Raw genomic sequence first — 18,906 nt, 5'->3', positions numbered from 1 at the left:
TACAGGGAACCAGGCAGGGGGCCTTCTTGGTGGTGGCACCCGCCCTGTGGAATGCCCTCCCATCAGATGTCAAAGAGAAAAACAACTACCAGACTTTTAGAAGACATCTGAAGGCAGCCCTGTTTTGTTGTTGTTTAGTCGTCTTCGTCACCCCATGAACCAGAGCACACCAGGCACTCCTGTCTTTCACTGCCTCCCGCAGTTTGGTCAAACTCATGCTGGTAGCTTCAAGAACATGGTCCCACCATCTCGTCCTCTGTCATCCCCTTCTCCTTGTGCCCTCCATCTTTCCCAACATCAGGGTCTTTCCCAGGGAGTCTTCTCTTCTCAGGAGGTGGCCAAAGTCTTGGAGCCTCAGCTTCAGGATCTGTCCTTCCAGTGAGCACTCAGGGCTGATTTCCTTCAGAATGGAGAGGTTGGATCTTCTTGCAGTCCATGGGACTCTCAAGAGTCTCCTCCAGCACCATAATTCAAAAGCATCCATTCTTCGATGATCAGCCTTCTTTATGGTCCAGCTCTCACTTCCATACATCACTACTGGGAAAACCATTGCTTTAAGTATATGGACCTTTGTTGGCAAGGTGATGTCTCTGCCCTGTTTAGGAAAGCTTTAATGTTTAATAGGTTATTGTATTTTAATATTCTGTTGGAAGCCACCCAGAGTGGCTGGGGAAACCCAGCCGGATGGGCAGGGTATAAATAATAAATTATTATTATTATTATTATTATTATTATTATTATTATTATTATTATTAGCCTCCTGTTGATGGAGCTTAAATTACTTCCTTCTTTTCTTTCCATAATGAACAATTTTATCTGAGAGCTTAAAAAAAATGGTTAGCCTGGAGAAGAGGAGGTTAAGGGGTGATATGATAGCCATGTTCAAATATATAAAAGGATGTCACATAGAGGAGGGAGAAAGGTTGTTTTCTGCTGCTCCAGAGAAGCGGACACAGAGCAATGGCTCCAAACTACAAGAAAGAAGATTCCACCTAAACATTAGGAAGAACTTCCTGACAGTAAGAGCTGTTCGACAGTGGAATTTGCTGCCAAGGAGTATGTTGGAGTCTCCTTCTTTGGAGGTCTTTAAGCAGAGGCTTGACAACCATATGTCAGGAGTGCTCTGATGGTGTTTCCTGCTTGGCAGGGGGTTGGACTCGATGGCCCTTGTGGTCTCTTCCAACTCTATGATTCTATGATTCTATGGTTAAAAGCTATTAGCAGCTGCTCTTTCTCAGCTTTGAAGATGTTTCTGATCACCTGAATGTAATAGAACCATAGAATTGTAGAGCTGGAAGGGACCACAAGGATCATCTAGTCCAACCCCCTGCACTGCAGGAATCTCATATGAAGCATCTGTGACGGACACCCAACCTCTGCTTAAAAACCTCCAAGGAAGGAGAGTCCACCACCTTCTGAGGGTGTCTGCTGATCAGACCATAAGAAGAGCCTGCAGGATCAGGCCAAGGGCCCATCTAGTCCAGCGTCCTGTTCTCACAGGGGCAAACCAAGGAGCATGACATGAGCGCAAAAGCCCTCTCCCCTCCTCTGGATTCCAGCAGCTGGTATTCAGAAACACTGCTGCCTCAACCTGTGGAGGTGGAGTGTAGCCATTGTGGCCAGTAGCTGTCGGTAGCCCTCTCCTCCGTGAATTGGATTAACCCTTCTTTTAAAGCCGTCCAAGTTGGTGGCCGTTGCTGCCTCCTGTGGCAGGGAGTTCCACAGTCCTTTTGTTTCTCCCGAATCTTCCAACACTCAGCTTCATTGGATGCCCATTGGTTCTAGTGTTAGGGGAGAGGAAGAACATTTCTCTGCCTACTATCTACATGCCACGTGTAATTTTTACAAACTTCTGAGTTTCCTCCTAAGATTCCACCCCACCTCTTTGAATCGCCGAATCCCCAGAATTAGACGCTGCATCAGCCACAAATAACAGTGCAATGGGCTGATGCTTAGCAATCACAGTGTGCTAGTGCTTCCTGCTACCTGTTGGGTCTTTGGTACTATGACAAAATTGGCAAATGGGGAGATGTTAGAGGCCTTGGAACGAGTCTGCCCCTGCAGCTTGATGGAGGTAGAAACTGTCTCTCATGCCTTGTTACGCTGCCGTTTCTACGGGGATATACGCTCGGTATTTATTACCCCTGCTATGCAAAAATCTCCAGATGAATCCGAACTTCAGTGTCTAAAATCCCTGGTAGAGGACAAGGATCCTGAGATCATGTTAAAAGGTAAAGGTAAAGGGACCCCTGACCATTAGGTCCAGTCGTGACCGACTCGGGTTGCGGCGTTCATCTCGCTTTATTGGCCGAGGGAGCTGGCGTACAGCTTCCGGATCATGTGGCCAGCATGACTAAGCCACTTCTGGCGAACCAGAGCAGCGCTCGGAAATGCCGTTTACCTTCCTGCTGGAGAGGTACCTATTTATCTACTTGCACTTTGACGGGCTTTCAAACTGCTAGGTTGGCAGGAGCAGGGACCGAGCAACGGGAGCTCACCCCGTCGCGGGGATTCGAACCGCTGACCTTCTGATCAGCAAGTCCTAGGCTCTGTGGTTTAACCCACAGCACCACCCGCATCATCACGTTAAGATCAAGTTAAGGGTAGCCAAATTCTGTGTGTTTGCCATAAAACTTAGGGAACAAGCTGTGCAACCATAATGATTAAGGCCAGGCCTTAAATGATAATTTTAGGTGATATGTTAGTGACTAAGTTTTAATTTATATATTTTTTAACTGTTGCTACATCTGTAGTGTACCTGTTATACCTAATTGCAAATTCAAATGTATCCCTATTCTGTTTTATGACTTCCTTGATATTGTATGTGGGCTGGAACTGGTCTGTGACCGACATAATAAATTGAATTCAATGTTAGAGGCCTGATGGTGAACTTGTCCTTTGAGCCATTGTCTTCATGGGTGTTTCCTCTTGTCATTTGAGCCATGGCCCCCAAGCCGGCAGCGGCGGCGGCACCAACACCACCAGCAGCAGGAGCAGCGCCACCAGCAGGAGCAGCGGCGGCAGCGGCGGCCAAAGGGAAACCCGGTGCTGCTCCTCCGACCAAACCGAAACCACGCTGGCGAATTCCTCTCAAGGTTGGATGGATATTTCTCGGGATTTTCGCCTTCATCTGCTTTTGTGTCTTGGTCACCACGGCTTTCCTCTGTAAGTTCACTCAAATCACCTCTTGACCAATCTGCACTGCCTGTGTTCTTGTTGACTTTACCTTGTGCTGTATATTGGTATGTGTGCTGGTCCCGGGGGGGTTACCGTGCAGCGTGGTCTAAGTCCGGTCCTAGGTCAAGGGTAAGGAGGTTGTCCATCAGGGGTGAAGCGAGGTCCAAAGCGAGGAGTTGGGCATGGTCAGGAACTCAGGAGAGCAGGTCAGGGTGCCGGCAGGAACAGGTTACCAACGATGTTGCTCCCGCAACCTGGGACTGAGCTGGCTGGCTTTTATCTGCCCCGAGGCATAGGGCGGTCCCGGTCCACAGGTGACTCGCCTCTACTGGCCTTAAGGCGAGCACTCCTCCTGTGAGAACTTAGTTCCCTCCGCCTCTCTGCCCTGTGCCTCTGCAGCTCCTCCTTGGTGGAGACGGTGTTCTCTGTTGCTTCCAAGAAGAGCTCCAGCTCTCTAATTCTTTGGAGCGTAGCTACACGTTCCTCCAGTTGCTGGACTTTGTCTTCTAAGAGGGCAATAAACATGTAATTGCTGCAGGTAAAGCTGCCTGCAGGTAGGGGCTTCCCTTGTGTTTGATCCGGAAACTGCAGTGAGTTCGGAACACTGTAGTGGCACTTGCTGATAGGAGTGAGTCCTGTTGGCATGTAACACCTCTGCTCAGAGATTTGCACTGTTTGCTGTGTTGTTACCATGCCAGGTGCAGAGATGTAGCTATAGGGGCGAGGGGCTAGGCAGGTTTTTTGCCCTGGGTGAAGCCTTCAGATGGGTGCCATTGAGGCTCCCAGACTCACTCTCTCTGTATACTAAACTGGGTCTTTGATCCAGGTGAAAGAAGCCTAGTTTCACCCACCAAGTGCAAAGTTTTCCTTATGGTATGAAAAGCCCTTAACAGGGACTTCCGGGTTGGCGCCATCGCCGAATGGCGGGCTCCCTCCGAGCTCCGGAGGGAGCCTGCTCGGCAGGGGCTGGGTCCTACCGCGCCGGCGACGCGGGGACCCTTAAAAACCATGGGCGCTGAAACCCATGGACATGGTGACTCGGCTGGCACCTTTTGAGCCCCCCCCCGACCTGCGAAGGAGCCTTTTTAAAGGCTACGGAACGGGTGACGGGGGGGGTGGTGGTGCTTTGAGTCCTCCGCTTCCCCTGCCGAGCGAAGCCGCATGCCATTCGACGGAGAGCGCTGACTTCTTCTATTGGAAATTTGGACTTAAAAGCATAACCCGTGAGTAATCGGAACTTGGATTAAAAAAGGCGAGAAATTTTTAAAGAATTCGGAACGAGTGGGGGAGGCGTAAAAAGGAAGTCAGCCCCCCCCCCGTTGTAGAGGAGCTAAAGTAAAGGACTTAACATCTAAGATTGAGCGCAACCCTATTTTGATAAAGTTATGAAATTTCGCGATGGAAAACTATAAGATTGAGCTGGAGGAGAAAAGTGGAATTTAATCAAAAAGCAACCCCCCCCCCGGAACCTGGGAGCATTTTAGTTAGAGCGCCGGGAGAAGACAAGGAGAGGTTTTGACAGCTGTCAAAGAGCTGTCAAAGCAGAAGAACAAAAATGAGAACTTTGTTACGAGGACTTTGCCGGTTATATTTGTTACAAATTGGATACAAAATGTTTAAAACAAGGAATAATAAGTTGCTTTGACTGGTGGACGTGATCTGGAAGGGAACTGAGTTACTACAATCCACCTAGAGGAGCCGAGGGATATTACAAGTTGTTGGCATCTAATTTGACAGAACTTTTTATCTCCTGGGAAACTGCAGAAATGGAACACTATTTTGGCTACAGAGGTTTACACACTAAAGTAGACAATAGACTTATCTATTGAAAAATGGAAGGGACTTGGCATCATGTTTCGTTCCTGAATAACAGAGCCTCTGCAGTGGAATTTAGAAGCTTTTGGAATTAGAACATTTGTGCAGGAAAACAGGAAAAGAAAGAGGAGAGAGATTAACAAGAACAACAAGAATAATAAGAATTGGACAAAGTTGGAAGTGGGAACATTTGGGACATCCAGATTTGAAAGGTTTAAGAAATAAAATTGGAGTTTTTACTCCCAAGTATATAAAAATCTGGATGAAAAAAAATGGGCCTTTTTGAGATAGACTCCTTCCAAGATTGGACATTTAAAATTAAAGAAGACTGGTAAAGGACTATGGTTTAAATAAATGTGGGAGCTCCAGGAAGACATCAGATGTTGATTAATATGGGGAACGCAACCAGGAAAAGGGGGAGGGAAATTTGGAATCCAAAGGGTGTAAAATCATATTTTATTTTATTATATTTTAATCTATTATGTATATTAAAGGGGGGAACGTGCGGAAGGGAATAGGTCGATCTTAGGAGATGGGAAAATATTTTTAAATTGGGTTAATGATAATAAGGTTAAAATTTGGGATAATAAATTGCTGAATTTATTTGTAAGAATTGGAATATAAGAGGGGGAGGGGAGGGGAAGTCCTGGAAAGACGTTACGGAAAATAAGATCTTAAATTTGGATGTTTTGTTTTTTTATATTGTTATAATTGGAAACTCTTAATAAATATTATTAAAAAAAAGAAAAAAAGAAAGAAAAGCCCTTAACAGCTTGGGACGGGTTGACTGGTGGGATATGCGGCCTCGGACCCACGTACCTACGGGACCGTCTCTCTTGGTATGTCCTGCGGAGGACCTTAAGGTCCACAAATGACAACACTTTGGAGGTCCCAAGTTGCAAGGTGGTTAGATTGGTCTCAACTAGGGCACTGGCCCCGATGTGGTGGAACGCTCTGGCACAAGAGACTAGGGCCCTGCGGGACTTGACATCTTTCCGCAGGGCCTGCAAGACAGGGCTGTTCTGCCTGGTTTGGACTCAGTCTGACCCTTATGTTTCCCTCCCCTTATGGTTTTGAACTATGGGCTACTATTAAAATGAGGCTGCATTTTAAATTGTATTTTAACCCGTATTTTAAATTGTTTCTTTCCCCCTTCCCTATTATGTTTTTATTGTGATTTTACTGTGTTAGCTCCCCTGAGCCTGGCTCTGGCCAGGGAGGGTAGGGTATAAATACTACTACTACTACTACTACTATTATTATTATTATTATTATTATTATTATTATTATTATTATCTTACCCAATATATGCCAACTCTGCTGCTTTGAATGGCAGAACTAACACTTCACAGGTGCTAAACTAGGGTTATGAGACGTTTCCGTTTCCTGTGGACAGTCCCCAGATTTGTGAATAAGTCCCCGGACAAATTCCATCCCCAGAATGTCCCCGGATTTCATCTGATGTCCCCGGGAAATGCAGCGGTGGCAGTCTCAGCAGCCCGGAGCAGTTGGCTCTGGCTGGCTTCAGGAGCTGCTTGGAAGTTCCCATATGATGGTGGTCCAGGGGCTCTCAGATGCAGCTTCTGGGCTGCCTCCACCTTCCCTGACCCCAGCAACTAAGCTGTGAAGGGAGGCTTCATGCTGCCTAACGGAGCAGCCTCTCAACTCCTACTTGCGTGCAAGCAAGAGCGGGGCAGGGATCTCTCAGTCAGGCAACGGGAAGCCTCCCTTCCCAGCTGAAGGATCCCCACCACCTCCTGCTTGCACGCAAGTAGGAATGGGATTGGAGCTGCTCTGATGGGAAGGGAGGCATCGTGCTGCCTGAGAGATCCCTGCCCCCTCCTGCTTGCACGTGAGTAGGAGTTGGGATGGAGATGCTCTGAAAGGCAGTGTGAAGCCTCCCTTCTCTCTGCCACCGCCATCGCTGCAGCATCAACATCCCGAACATGTAACATGTATGTATGTATGTATGTATGTATGTATGTATTTATTTATTTATTTATTTAAAAAGTCCCCAGATTCATTGAAAAAAAATCTGGTAATCTTATGCTAAACAATACTCTTTCCACACTTGTAAGAAATCACTATTTTAGTGTGGCAGCACCTGCACTTTGGAATTCCCTGCCCATGCCCACTTACAACATTTTTTGTTTAGGCAAATATAGATGCTGATGTGTCTTGATTTCTTTTTGGCTTACTGCTGATTTTAATTTTTTAAAAAATATGTTTTAATTTACTTGTTTTGAACTGTTTTCATTGATAGTCTTAACATTTCTTGCAAACCACGAAAGTGTTTTGTTACAATCACGTAGTATATAAATTCTATTTATTTATTTAATTAAAAGGTCTGTTTAAAAGGATATTGGGTAAAGATCCCTGTTTGAGACCTTTCTCCCTATGTAACAACAACAACAACAATAATGTATTATTTATATCCCACCCATCTAGCTGGGTTTCCCCAGCCACTCTGGGCAGCTCCCAGCAGAATATTAAAAACACAATAAACATCAAATATTTAAAACTTCCCTAAACAGGGCTGCGTTCAGATGTTTTCTAAAAGTCAGATAGTTGTTTATTTCCTCGATGGGAGGGCGTTCCACAGGGCAGGTGCCACCACTGAGAAGGCCCTCTGCCTGGTTCCCTGTAACCTCACTTAGGCAGTCCTGGGCATAGCGAAGCAAACTCTGAAGAAGATATCTTCACACATTTATGGGGACGTGTGCATGCAGGGAGATGGGGAAAGGCTATTTAGGTGTAAGCTTTTAACAGCTTCTCATTAAAATTACCTGTATTTGTTTCAATGCCTTTAGTTTATAAGATGAATAAAGAAAAGCAGAGCCCACTTGATCAGCCAATGGACAAACTGAGGACCGCAATGGCAACTGGGCTAAGAAATAATGAACTCATGACTGAAAATCGTAAGTGGAAGGACAATAATCATTTGTTCCTGCCCCCCCCCAAGCCCCAACAGAAGGTAGAGAACAAGAGAGAACCTACAAAGAACACTGAACATCTTGACCTGGCTGTGTGGGAACTATGCCACAAGACTTCCAGTACAAACCTAAAAGAAGCTTAGGATCTCACCTTCCATCAATAGGAAATATGGAAGCCATCTTTTGAATGAGTACTGAAGAAGTGAACCTATGCTGCCAATTCTCGTAGTAAGACCAGTATGAAGTAAGCAGCACATAAGCAGCACTAAAAACACTACCAAACCATTCTACATTCTAAATATGAAATTAATAATCCAAAAATTGAGAGAACGAGGTACAAGATCTACTACAGAAGCCACAAACAGAAAACTCATTCAAATTGTGTCCAAAAGGAAAAGTCAGTCTTTAAATTCCGGCGTTTGTCACCTGTTTCGCCCATGAAGAGTCTTGGGCTTCGTCAGTAAATTCTCTCTCACGGTTTTGATATATTTATAGACATACATTTACATACATTGGCTTAGCAAATGAATAAATGCTTAAGTCAAGAAAGAACTTAGCATATGAAGTGGAATGTATGTAAATACACCAAAATCTTGAGGGAGAATTTCCTGAAGAAAGAAACTAAATTTTGCAGCTTAAGCCAAGAAGGAATGTAACGTATGGACTTGAATGTTTATAAATATATCAAAACCGTGAGAGAGAATTTACTGAAGAAGCCCAAGACTCTTCATGGGCGATACAGATGACAAACGCTGGCACCCTGTCTAACTCTCGTGCGTAACATCGCTGACGCTTCGTTTGATCAAACGTACCTTTGTTGATATCTACAGGAGCGTGGCTAAAGGAACTTTAAAGACTGAATCTTCCTTTTGGACACAATTTGAATGAGTTTTCTATTTGTGGCTTCTGTAGTAGATCTTGTACCTTGTTCTCTCAATTTTTGGATTGCTAATTTAAGATTTAGAATGTGTGGAATGGCTTGGTAGTGTTTTGTGTGCTGCTTACTTCATACTGATCTTTTGAATGAGGGCTCACCCACAATTCCACTTGCCTCGCCATTTCCCCCCAAGGGAAACTGGCTGTTTGCCACTGAATCAGAGCAAACACCAATCTGGTTCTCCAGATTGCACCAATTGCACAGTTTGTACCGATTTAGCACTAGAGAGGGTTTCTTGGGGGAAAGCGGTGGGCCAAAGGCAAAATTTCTTGGACCCAAGGGGAAAAAACACTCAGAGCAGTGTTTTCTAGGCACGAGTCACATGGATGTGTGGATGAGCTCTACATCTGTATACTGGCTCCTTCCTTCTTGTGCTTTGGCTCTGCTTCAGGATTGTAATCCTTAGCGCTTATTACTGGTGGATGCAGTGAACTATCTTCTTGAGGATAACCATCCTTTCCTTCAGAGTTCTGTATGTTGTGGATGGAAACAGGGCAGATGCAGATATAGTCTAGGTAGAGAAATTGTATCTGTAATATTTAGACAGCAAGGTGAAATCAGTGCAAACTCTGTTCATATTTGGGGGTAGGAATCACACGATCATATTTCCTAGTCTTTGTCTAATGATCTTAATAGGGAGTAAGGTGAATATCTGAAGTATCATCTTCTGACACATGATTCTGATTGGTCTATGACTTCAGAACAGCTGAATAACTTATTTGTTCACCTTAAAAACAACCACCACCACCAAAACAAACAATTTTATATTTGTACCTCGCCCATCTGGTTAGGTTGACCCATCCACTATGGGGATCCTTATTTTGATTTCGGAGGCTATTTTGGGTTTTTGCTAATGTTCTTTAAGCTATCAACTGTTTTAGCTTTGGGGGAGTTTTTACACTTGATTTGTTTGTTTCCTTGGGTGAGATAGGAAGGTGGGAGACAGTTATTTAAATAAATGGAAGTGTTGGGTGGGAGAAAAGAAACCCTCATCTAAGTTTGGGGATGCTTTCAGCCATGAAGGTAGCTGAAGAAGTCACGAACCTGCCACAGCACATAGCAGATGCCGAACACCTCTACAACGAGCGGAAAGTAAAGTACCGTAAGTGCCTTCAACCCTCAATATGGTGCCGTGGCACATTTTGGGAATATTCAGGCGAGCAAACTTAGACGAGTTGAATTGTGATACTGTGGGTTATGTTGCAGATATTAACAGGGTGCAGTTTGAAGTGACTGGATGCATAAAAACTGACTCTTTTTTGCCCAGACCCATTAGATATTATTCAAAAACTTTACTTGAAGAACTTTCTTCAAAACAGATCAAAAGCATCAAAGATACACCCACATAATTCAATGCAATATCTTGTGCTGTGCAGCACAGACCAAGCATCTTAGAAATAAAATATAATTCCAAACAGAACTATTTTTAAAAAGGTCTCTCTCCTTGCGGCCTCCATTTTGCCTGGAGTTGTTTTCCTGCAGAGACATTTAAACATCCCTACTTCCTCAGAGAACTGGAAATGAAGACTAAAGGCAACTCCCTTTCAAAATGGAGATTTTCAGCCAAATACCTTTGTCACCTGATCTAAGGTTAAACACTCATGTGTTAGCTAGCAGAAAACAACAGTGCTTAACATCTTGAGGCTGTTGGGCGAGGTCTTTAGGGGATTAGGGTCATGGTATTACCGGTGTGCTGATGATACCCATGTCTATTTATCCTTGTCATCTGATTCAGGTGGAGCAGCGCATGCGCTTGATTAGTGTTTGAAGACAGTGATGGGCTAGATGGATAGCGACCAGTAAATGGAGGTTGAATTTTGGCAAGATGAAGGTGCTATGGAATGATAGTTCCTCAGTCTTGGAATAGAGTAGGCAGCCTGTTCTGAATTGTTGCCCCTCCACCCCTGGGAAGGATTAGGTCTGTAGTCTCGAGATACTATTAGAATCCAGCTTGTTACCAGAAGCTCAGATATCTTCAGTGGTGTGGAGTCTGGTTGTTGCAGGATGGGGATGGTTCACCCTCTAGTAACCTCCAGGACAGACATTTTCAATGTGTTCAATGTGGGGCTGTCCCATAGCTGTCAACCGTCCCTTATTTGGTGGGAAACTCCCTTATCCCAGGGCCGTGTCCCTTATTGATGATGTCCCTTAAATTTCCCAGGTTTCAAAGGAAGCAGCTCCTCTCCCTCCCTCCCTGCTGGCCAGGGAGGAGGGAGGCTCCAACTGTGTTGCTTGGCTGCGTTGCTCACCCAATAAGGAGTCTAAGAATGACTGGGGGGGGTGGAGCTTGCATGCATTGTACCGATCAAATCGGCCACGTTGCCTGCCTGCCTTTGCTCAGTGCTTCCCAGCGGAGAGGTGACGGTGGTTTTCCTTGCTGCATCCCCTTTGCTGGGTTGCTGCGCTGTGGGAACCACCGCTTGAGGCTTCGTTTGGCTGCTGGCTGGGCTTTCTGCCTTTGGCTCGGAGGGGCTCAGAAGTTGAACGTACCTGTGCCCGGAAAATCCCTTATTTTGGCTGCTGATCCCTTATTTTCAAGGCTGCTGGTCCCTTATTTTCAAATCTGTAAGTTGACAGCTTTGGGCTGTCCTTCAAGGTGGTTCAAAGGTTACAGCTAGTCTCACATGCAGCCACCAAAGATCATATAGCTCAAGCAGCCAGGCTAACTCTTTTAGAGTCTATTTAATATTCAAGGTTTTGGTTTGACATAAATTCTCTAAACCAGTAGCAGGGAACCTCTGACCCACAGGCCTGTTTATTTCAACAATATATATACTGCTTAGAACTGTAGAGTTGGAAGGGATCACGAGGAATCTCAAATAAAGCATCCACTGTAGTCTCTAAGCAGGCTACAAAAAGGTTATAATATTGATACAATAGAGGTAAAAATAGTTAAAATTAGCTTTAAAATCAGTAAGATGCCTGCTGAAATAAAAAAGGTCTTCATTGATAAGGGCTGATATGGGTCCCAATGAGGTCATTTTCCACAAACAACTTCCACCTGCCTCACAGCTGATGTCACACACAACACCAGAAACTTAAAATGAGCTCCTGGCTGTTCCTTGAAATGCAGGGCTCCTGGTCAGTGCCAAGCAGCTGAAACTGGGAGTGTGCCTTCTCTGAAAACAGCGTGATGATAGACATGGGATTCTAGAAGCTTCCAGTGAGCAGGTCGTGGTGTTCAGTAATCTGAACTGGGTCAGGTTGTTGCAATCAAAGCTTGCCCTGTCTTGTTGATATACCCAAAATCACATGAATCAGTGGGTGGCGAAGGAGTCGTATTTGTATTTTATTTCTGTGCAGAAAGGACCAGCAGGGATGTTTCCCCAAATTAACTGGCCCCGGACAAAGCGTTCCAAACAGTTTTATACATTTGGCACAAATTCCACACATTCCATTAAGTTTAAATTTCCTATCCAATAGTTTCCCTCCCCACAGCTGTCTCCCTATGAGCAGTCCAAATTACAAACAGTGTGAGCATGCGTGCTGACTACCATTTTAAACAAAGGAGCTTCCCCATGGTCTGCTAGACTTTTATTGCAGGATTAGATTTCACCTCAGTACAGTGGATGCTTGGGTTGCGAACGTGATCCGTGCAGGATCCACATTTGCAACTTGCAGCATTTGCAACCTGCAGCGCCACGTTTGCGCACACATGGGTTGTGATTCAGTGATTCTGCGCATGTGCAAAGCAAAATTTAGTGCTTCTGCGCATGCACGACCACCGAAACCCGGAAATAACCTGTTCCGGTACTTCTGGGTTTCGGCAGGTTTGTAACCCGAAAAAATGCAACCTGAAGCTTCTGTAATCCAAGGTATGACTGTATAGTATTTCATTCCAGTTACTGAGCATAGTCTGACCACAGTCCAAGCATGCTCAGTAGGTCAAAACCTTATATGGTATGGTTCTTTTTATTTCATTACTACAAGGTGATGAAGGAACCATGGGGCCTGTGTTCTTATCACTGCTGCCGCAGGAGAGGGTTCTTCAGCAATTCCCCAACACAAGAGCTCTAGGGAATGTGTTTCCACCAGTCTTTAAACTCTTTCTGGGATAGAGTCTTCTATTGCTGAGGATTCTGAATCCATATCCTGGGTTATGACCATCACCAGCCTCATAGACAATGATTATAAGTGCCCCTCAAGTTTGCTCAAAATCTTCCCACCTGAACCTTTCCAATGGAAACATTTTGAGACAATGTTTATTGTCTTGGGGGTCATTTCCTTCCTCCTAAAAGCTCAAAGCATGTGTTGGGTCAACCAAGTCCATTCCCCAAGCAAAATGTTTTGAGGTAAGCCAGGCTGAGAGGATGACTCTTCCCCAGATCCCAGAACTGTCCGGCAACACAGTGCCGGGTATGTTAAAGTCTTTGCATTAATTCCTCCTAGAAAACCTCTTTAAGAAAGGTGCAAAGTCTTCTGGTGGCTGGAAGCTTTTTGGGAAGAATCTCTACTACGTTTCAAAAGGGAAAAAGACCTGGTATGATGCTGAGAACTTCTGCATGTCCAGAGATGCCCATTTGGCCTCCATCCTGACTGATGAAGAACAGGTTATATAATAATAATAATAATAATAATAATAATAATAATAATAATAATAATTTATTCCCCTGCCACTCTGGGCAGCTCCCAACAGAATATTAAAAACAATGAAATACCAAACATTAAAAACTTCCCTTAACAGGGCTGCTTTCAGATGTCTTCTATAAGTCAGATAGTTGTTTATTTCCTTGACATCTGATGGGAGGGCATTCCACAGGGCAGGCGCCACTACCAAGAAGGCCCTCTGCCTGGTCCCCTGTAGCTTCACTTCTCACAGGGAGGGAACCGCCAGAAGATTCTCAGAGGAGGACCTCAGTGCCCAGACTGGATGATGGGGGTGGTGATGCTTCTTCAGGGATACTGTTCTACCTCATGTATACTGAACAATATATATATTGTTCTTCTTTCTCTCTTCCTGTTTGGGGTTTATTAGCATCTTCTCCAATGCCTGTATTTTTCTGACTGTCTTTTAACTGTCACATGCAAATACTTCAGGACCTCTTGCAAATACTGCTGTACCTTCTTCCTCTCCACACACCACAAACCCTGGTCTGCCAGAGATCCTGTCCTGAAATGTGTCACCACAAAAGAATGTGACTTTGAGCACGATCCCATTTGCACATGCAGTGGCGTAGCGTGGGTTGTCAGCACCCGGAGCAAGGCAAGTAATTTGCGCCCCCTAACCCGTGGATTTTAGCACTGGATTTTAGCACCGCCCCCCCAGATGTTGCGCCCGGTGCAGCCCGCCCCCTCTGCACCCCCACGCTACGCCACTGTGCACATGAAGTGATGGTGAATCTCAGCAGGTGATGCTGGGGCTTCATTGCTTGGGCACCCGAGAACAGGGGTCAGCAAACTTTTTCAGCAGGGGGCTGATCCACTGTCCCTCAGACCTTGTGGGGGGCCGGACTCTATTTTGGAAAAAAATAATGAACAAATTCCTATGCCCCACAAATAACCCAGAGATGCATTTTAAATAAAAGCACGCATTCTACTCATGTAAAAACAGGCTGATTCCTGGACCGTCCGTTGGCAGGATTGGCAGAAGGTGATTGGGCCGGATCCGTCCCCTGGGCCTTAGTTTGCCTACCCTACATTCTCCCTAATTTTTTGGCAATTCTGAGATTTGGTGATGGATGTGCAAGTGGTGTGAATTGTTCATGAAGGTCATGGAGCCCATTTAATTGCTTAGCACATAATGTGGGTTTACTTGTCAAGGATTATGAAAGACATCATGGAGCAAAGGATATATGGAAGCCCAGGAATGCTCGTATCTCTTTATTGCCATGATGCTGAATTCCACTTCCCTCTTTCTGCAGACCTACATCACTTCTCAACTCACCACTCCTGCCTGGATTGGCCTTACAGATGAAAGTGAGGAAGGCAACTGGGAGTGGACAGATGGCTCCAGATTAATAACACAGTGAGTCTACAAAAACCATCCCCCAGGAGGTGATGCTTCTGCATGTCTGAGACAACTGCACCATTTCTTGCAAACTCTGTAGCAGAACTTTGGGTCCCCTTCATTTGGGGTGCCGGTCCTAAGTGCTCAGGCCCCAGCAAGAGAGAAGTTACCTTTGGAATTTGTAGGACCTCATTGACACAAAAGAGAGTGTTCCTTGCTGGGGAGAGTTGTGGATGGGAGATCTGAGCATTACCTCCCTAGGACCCTCATTTTACTGTCTCCTTCAAAGTCTACATGGCTCCTCCACAGCGAGTGGACATAACACAAAGATCAGGTGTACAAGAAATGTACACTTGCCTGCCACAGCATGGGCATAGACAGGATTTATGTTGGGGGGCAGTACCCACCAGTCGTGTTCCAGATCTGAGCTACCTACAATGTGATTGGTCAGTTTGTGGAAGCCACGCCTAGCGCTCAGTTGGGTTGCCAGTTGCAATGCTTTGGCTGAACTTGGGGGGGGGGGGGGATGAAAACCAAAAACATGGATTTGCAAAATTTTAAAAATCCACCTGGACAAGAAAATTAACCATGAAAAAGAGGACGTGTCCAGGAAAATCTGGACATAGCTTTGTTAGGCTCAGCCTCTTTTTTCCGATTTTATAATACAAGCCCTCCTGCACCCCCAGGTACTGGTCTGCTGGCAATCCCAACAGCTGGGAGAACTATGGAGACTCAGAGGAAGATTGTGCTTCCATTATTCCTTCATCTAGAGAAAAAAATTGGAGCGAGTGTAACTGCCACGAACTTCACAGTTGGGTTTGTAAGGAGAGCCTAGATACGGGAGAATTGTAAAATTTGACAAACCCGTTGCCTGGAGCCACACTGGAGTGAAGATGGAACGTGTTTCATTTCACTTCATGGGAAGTCTGCTCAGCCACAGAATGAACAAGAGCGAACAAGAAAAGTCTATCTCATTCAAGGACCATTCCTTCAGTTGCCTGACGCCAAGAGAGATCGGAGTATGTGTGCTATTATCAGCTGATTGTGGATATCTGTGCCCTGAGTGATGGGTGTTGAGGAAGGGTTGCAATTTTCCTCCCCAGGAAGGCTGGTTGGGTCTACTCTGTTGGCAAGGCAGAGCTCTGGAGAAGGGCAACATTCAGCAGATGTGTTGAGTTTGCTCCCTCCAGACGTAGCCTGGGTCAGGGGCATAGTGTGGTGGGGGCCGGGGGACCACAGCCCTGGGTGAATAATTTTAGGGGCTATGACCAGGTGCCCCCATGCAGGGATCCCCTGTCCTGCTCTGCCCACCGCATCCCCAGCCCTCTCGCTGAATGTCTGACTGGCCATCATCGGAGGGGGTGGGATTTGCCTGCCAAGGGCTGCATTGGCCCGTCAGGTTCCTCTCTGTATGGGTGGCCAGGGCTAAGCTGGTATGCGGGCTCCAGGAATCCTCCAAGCCTTGTGCGTGGCACCTGGCAGCATTGGAGGCAAGGTTCAGTGGGTTCTGTTGACCCTCTGTGCCCCTTCCTTCTGGGCACATGCACCAGAAATTGATGCACATTCCAGCCAATGAAAAACTGGGGATACAAAGTAGGAGAATAAAGGATTCCAAGGGCCAGGTAGAGAAGGCTTGAGGGCCACATGTGGTCCCTGGGCCTAAGGTCTCCCACCACTTTAAGAAACAGAAATCTGCTCCCACACTTTTAGATTTGATTGCTTTTGCAATATCATGTGCTTCACCACTGAGCTATGGTCCCTTCCCCTTCTTTTTCAAACAATCCCTGCAAGGCTGTAGGAAAGGAATCGGAAGCAAAAACGTTCATGCACTGGACAAGTGGAAGTGCAGACGAGCCCTCTGCCTTTGGCAGAGCTCTAATACATGGGTGGGAACTTGTGGCTTTCCAGATGTTGCTGCACTGCACAGAATTGCAGAATCATAGAATTGTAGAGTTGGAAGGGACCCTAAGAGTCATTTAGTCCAAATCCTTGCAACACAGGAATCACAGGTAAAGAATCTGTGACTGATGGCCACCCAACCTCCGCTTCAAAACCTTCATGGAAGCTGCCACCATCTCTGACCGTTGCCCATGCTGGCTGGGGCTGCTGTGAGTTGTAGCCCTCCAACATCTGGAGGGTCACAGGTCACTCATACTTGTCCTAAAGGAAGGAAACCCACATCCTGGACAGAGCATACAGGAGCTCTATTTTAGAGGATTTTATGTGGTCAGAAAAGGGGAATTTTAATTTCCTCCATCACATCTGCCAGTCATTTTCCCAGGGGAGAAAGGGACCAAGTTACAGCATCCTAGCAATTGTAGCATGAAGTTCCCAAGCACTGCCTTGGGAACATTTTTAACAGCTGCTGTTGTTCATGCAGAGATGTACCAGGGAAAGAAGTGTTTGCCCTTCAGGTGCAGAACGGCAAAACGTGGATACTCTCTTCCGATGGTGGTTTCTCTAACTCAGGCACACGTGGTAAGAAAGGGTCAGGCATGGATATTTGGGCTGTAAGCCACTTTGAACGCAACCGTCAGATTAGACGAAAAGGTTGTCTGAGTTAATTGAGCAGAGGATTTAAAACAATGCTACTCCTATTCAGATTCGGTGCATTGAAGTTAATGGACATGACTGGCAGTTTCATTCATTTCAATGTATCTACTCTCAGTAGGACTTAGCGGACTACAACCCAATATATTATTTGTAAGTGCTTATATTCAGGTAGCAAAGCCCCTTCTTAAGAGAGGCCTCCCCTTTCCCACATCTTGTCTTGGATGAATGTCTTTTCTAAGGCACCTGCATGACATCTAAAAACAGAGGAACCATAAAGCGATGGGGCCAGTTTAAAACGGTTTGAACAGCTGGCCACGAGAGCAAATGAAAACATCCTTGGAAAATGCATCTATCTAAACCTGGCCCATTTCTCTGCTCAAGCCAACACTTGGCAATAAATTGGTTTCAGTAATCAGAATCAGAGTTGCAGAGTTGACCCCTAAGGGTCATCTAGTCCAGCCCCTGAAATGCAGTAATATGCAGCCATTCCATATGGGGATCGAACCTTGGTGTTATTCCGCTTTTCAGAGTGTAAGGGCCCCTCCAGGTCAGCGTTTTCAGGCAAGTGCATTATGCAACATGTTATTGACACAAAGAAAGTGCAATAGTGGTGGTTTTAGTCTCCCTCATTAGCAGTGCAGGGATCCTTCCTCAAAAATATTATATTATTGCTGTCTGGAGGGACTACAGATGCACGTTTTTACCCTGGTCTTTGACTGTGGGTTAAACCACAGAGCCTAGGACTTTCTGATCAGAAGGTTGGCGGTTCGAATCCCCGTGATGGGGCTAGCTCCCGTTGCTCGGTCCCTGTTCCTGCCAACCTAGCAGTTCTAAAGCACACCCAAGTGCAAGTAGATAAATAGGTACCACTCCAGCGGGAAGGTAAACAGCGTTTCCGTGTGCTGCTCTGGTTCGCCAGAAGCGGCTTAGTCATGCTGGCCACATGACCCGGAAGCTGTACGCTGGCTCCAGATGAGCGCCGCAACCCCAGAGTCGGTCACGACTGGACCTAATGGTCAGGGGTCCCTTTACCTTTACCTTTTTGACTCATGAGGTGTGTGCTTTCAGGCTTCATCCTATTCTTGTGACTGCAATCTGTTTTAACTGTTTTTAATTCTCAATTTTAAGTTTTTCGTAACCCACCCTGGGCAATTGTTGTTGTTGTTGTTGTTGTTGTTTGCTATTTCAACAGCAATAAAGCACAGCAAACACAGGGCAACACACACACACTCTGGAATGTTTGTGGTATGAAAAGTTGTAGGATATGCAGTGATTGGACATGAAGCAGAGTCTGTAGGCACTGGCTGGAGATGCTACACAAAGATGGAAGGAATGGGTGCTGGAATCACTTGGGTCCATATGCACTCACTTGACAGCTCCAATGAATGGGACTGGGGCATGGGGCAGTTGTGTAGGGTGCAGGATGGAAGCACAGAATATATAACAACTATACACAGACACGCACACTAAATCAGGGGTCAGCAAATTTTTTCAGCAGGGGGCCGGTCCACTGTCCCTCAGATCTTGTGGGGGGCTGGACTGTA

General features: G+C 45.8%; 1 protein-coding gene across 2 annotated transcripts in view; it reads left to right on the top strand.

The window, feature by feature from the left end:
- The window catches only part of LOC309350314 (uncharacterized protein), an 80,500-nt gene extending 64,717 nt beyond the window's left edge, over positions 1 to 15,783 (top strand). For both annotated transcript variants that reach the window (XM_081877235.1, XM_081877234.1), the window contains exons 2-7: positions 2,941 to 3,165; positions 7,803 to 7,910; positions 9,878 to 9,964; positions 13,252 to 13,412; positions 14,724 to 14,827; positions 15,496 to 15,783. In XM_081877235.1, the coding sequence (XP_081733361.1) occupies positions 2,943 to 3,165; positions 7,803 to 7,910; positions 9,878 to 9,964; positions 13,252 to 13,412; positions 14,724 to 14,827; positions 15,496 to 15,661 (849 nt within the window). In that variant the 5' untranslated portion in view covers positions 2,941 to 2,942 and the 3' untranslated portion in view covers positions 15,662 to 15,783. The remainder of the gene's footprint in view (positions 1 to 2,940; positions 3,166 to 7,802; positions 7,911 to 9,877; positions 9,965 to 13,251; positions 13,413 to 14,723; positions 14,828 to 15,495) is intronic.
- The last annotated feature ends 3,123 nt before the right edge of the window (positions 15,784 to 18,906 follow it).

Source organism: Podarcis erhardii, assembly GCF_964252035.2.
Source record: "Podarcis erhardii genome assembly, chromosome: 9".
NCBI classification, from domain to species: Eukaryota; Metazoa; Chordata; class Lepidosauria; order Squamata; family Lacertidae; genus Podarcis; species Podarcis erhardii.
The sequence above is the reverse complement of the archived record's forward strand: the minus strand, read 5'-3'. Positions and strand labels throughout refer to the sequence as shown.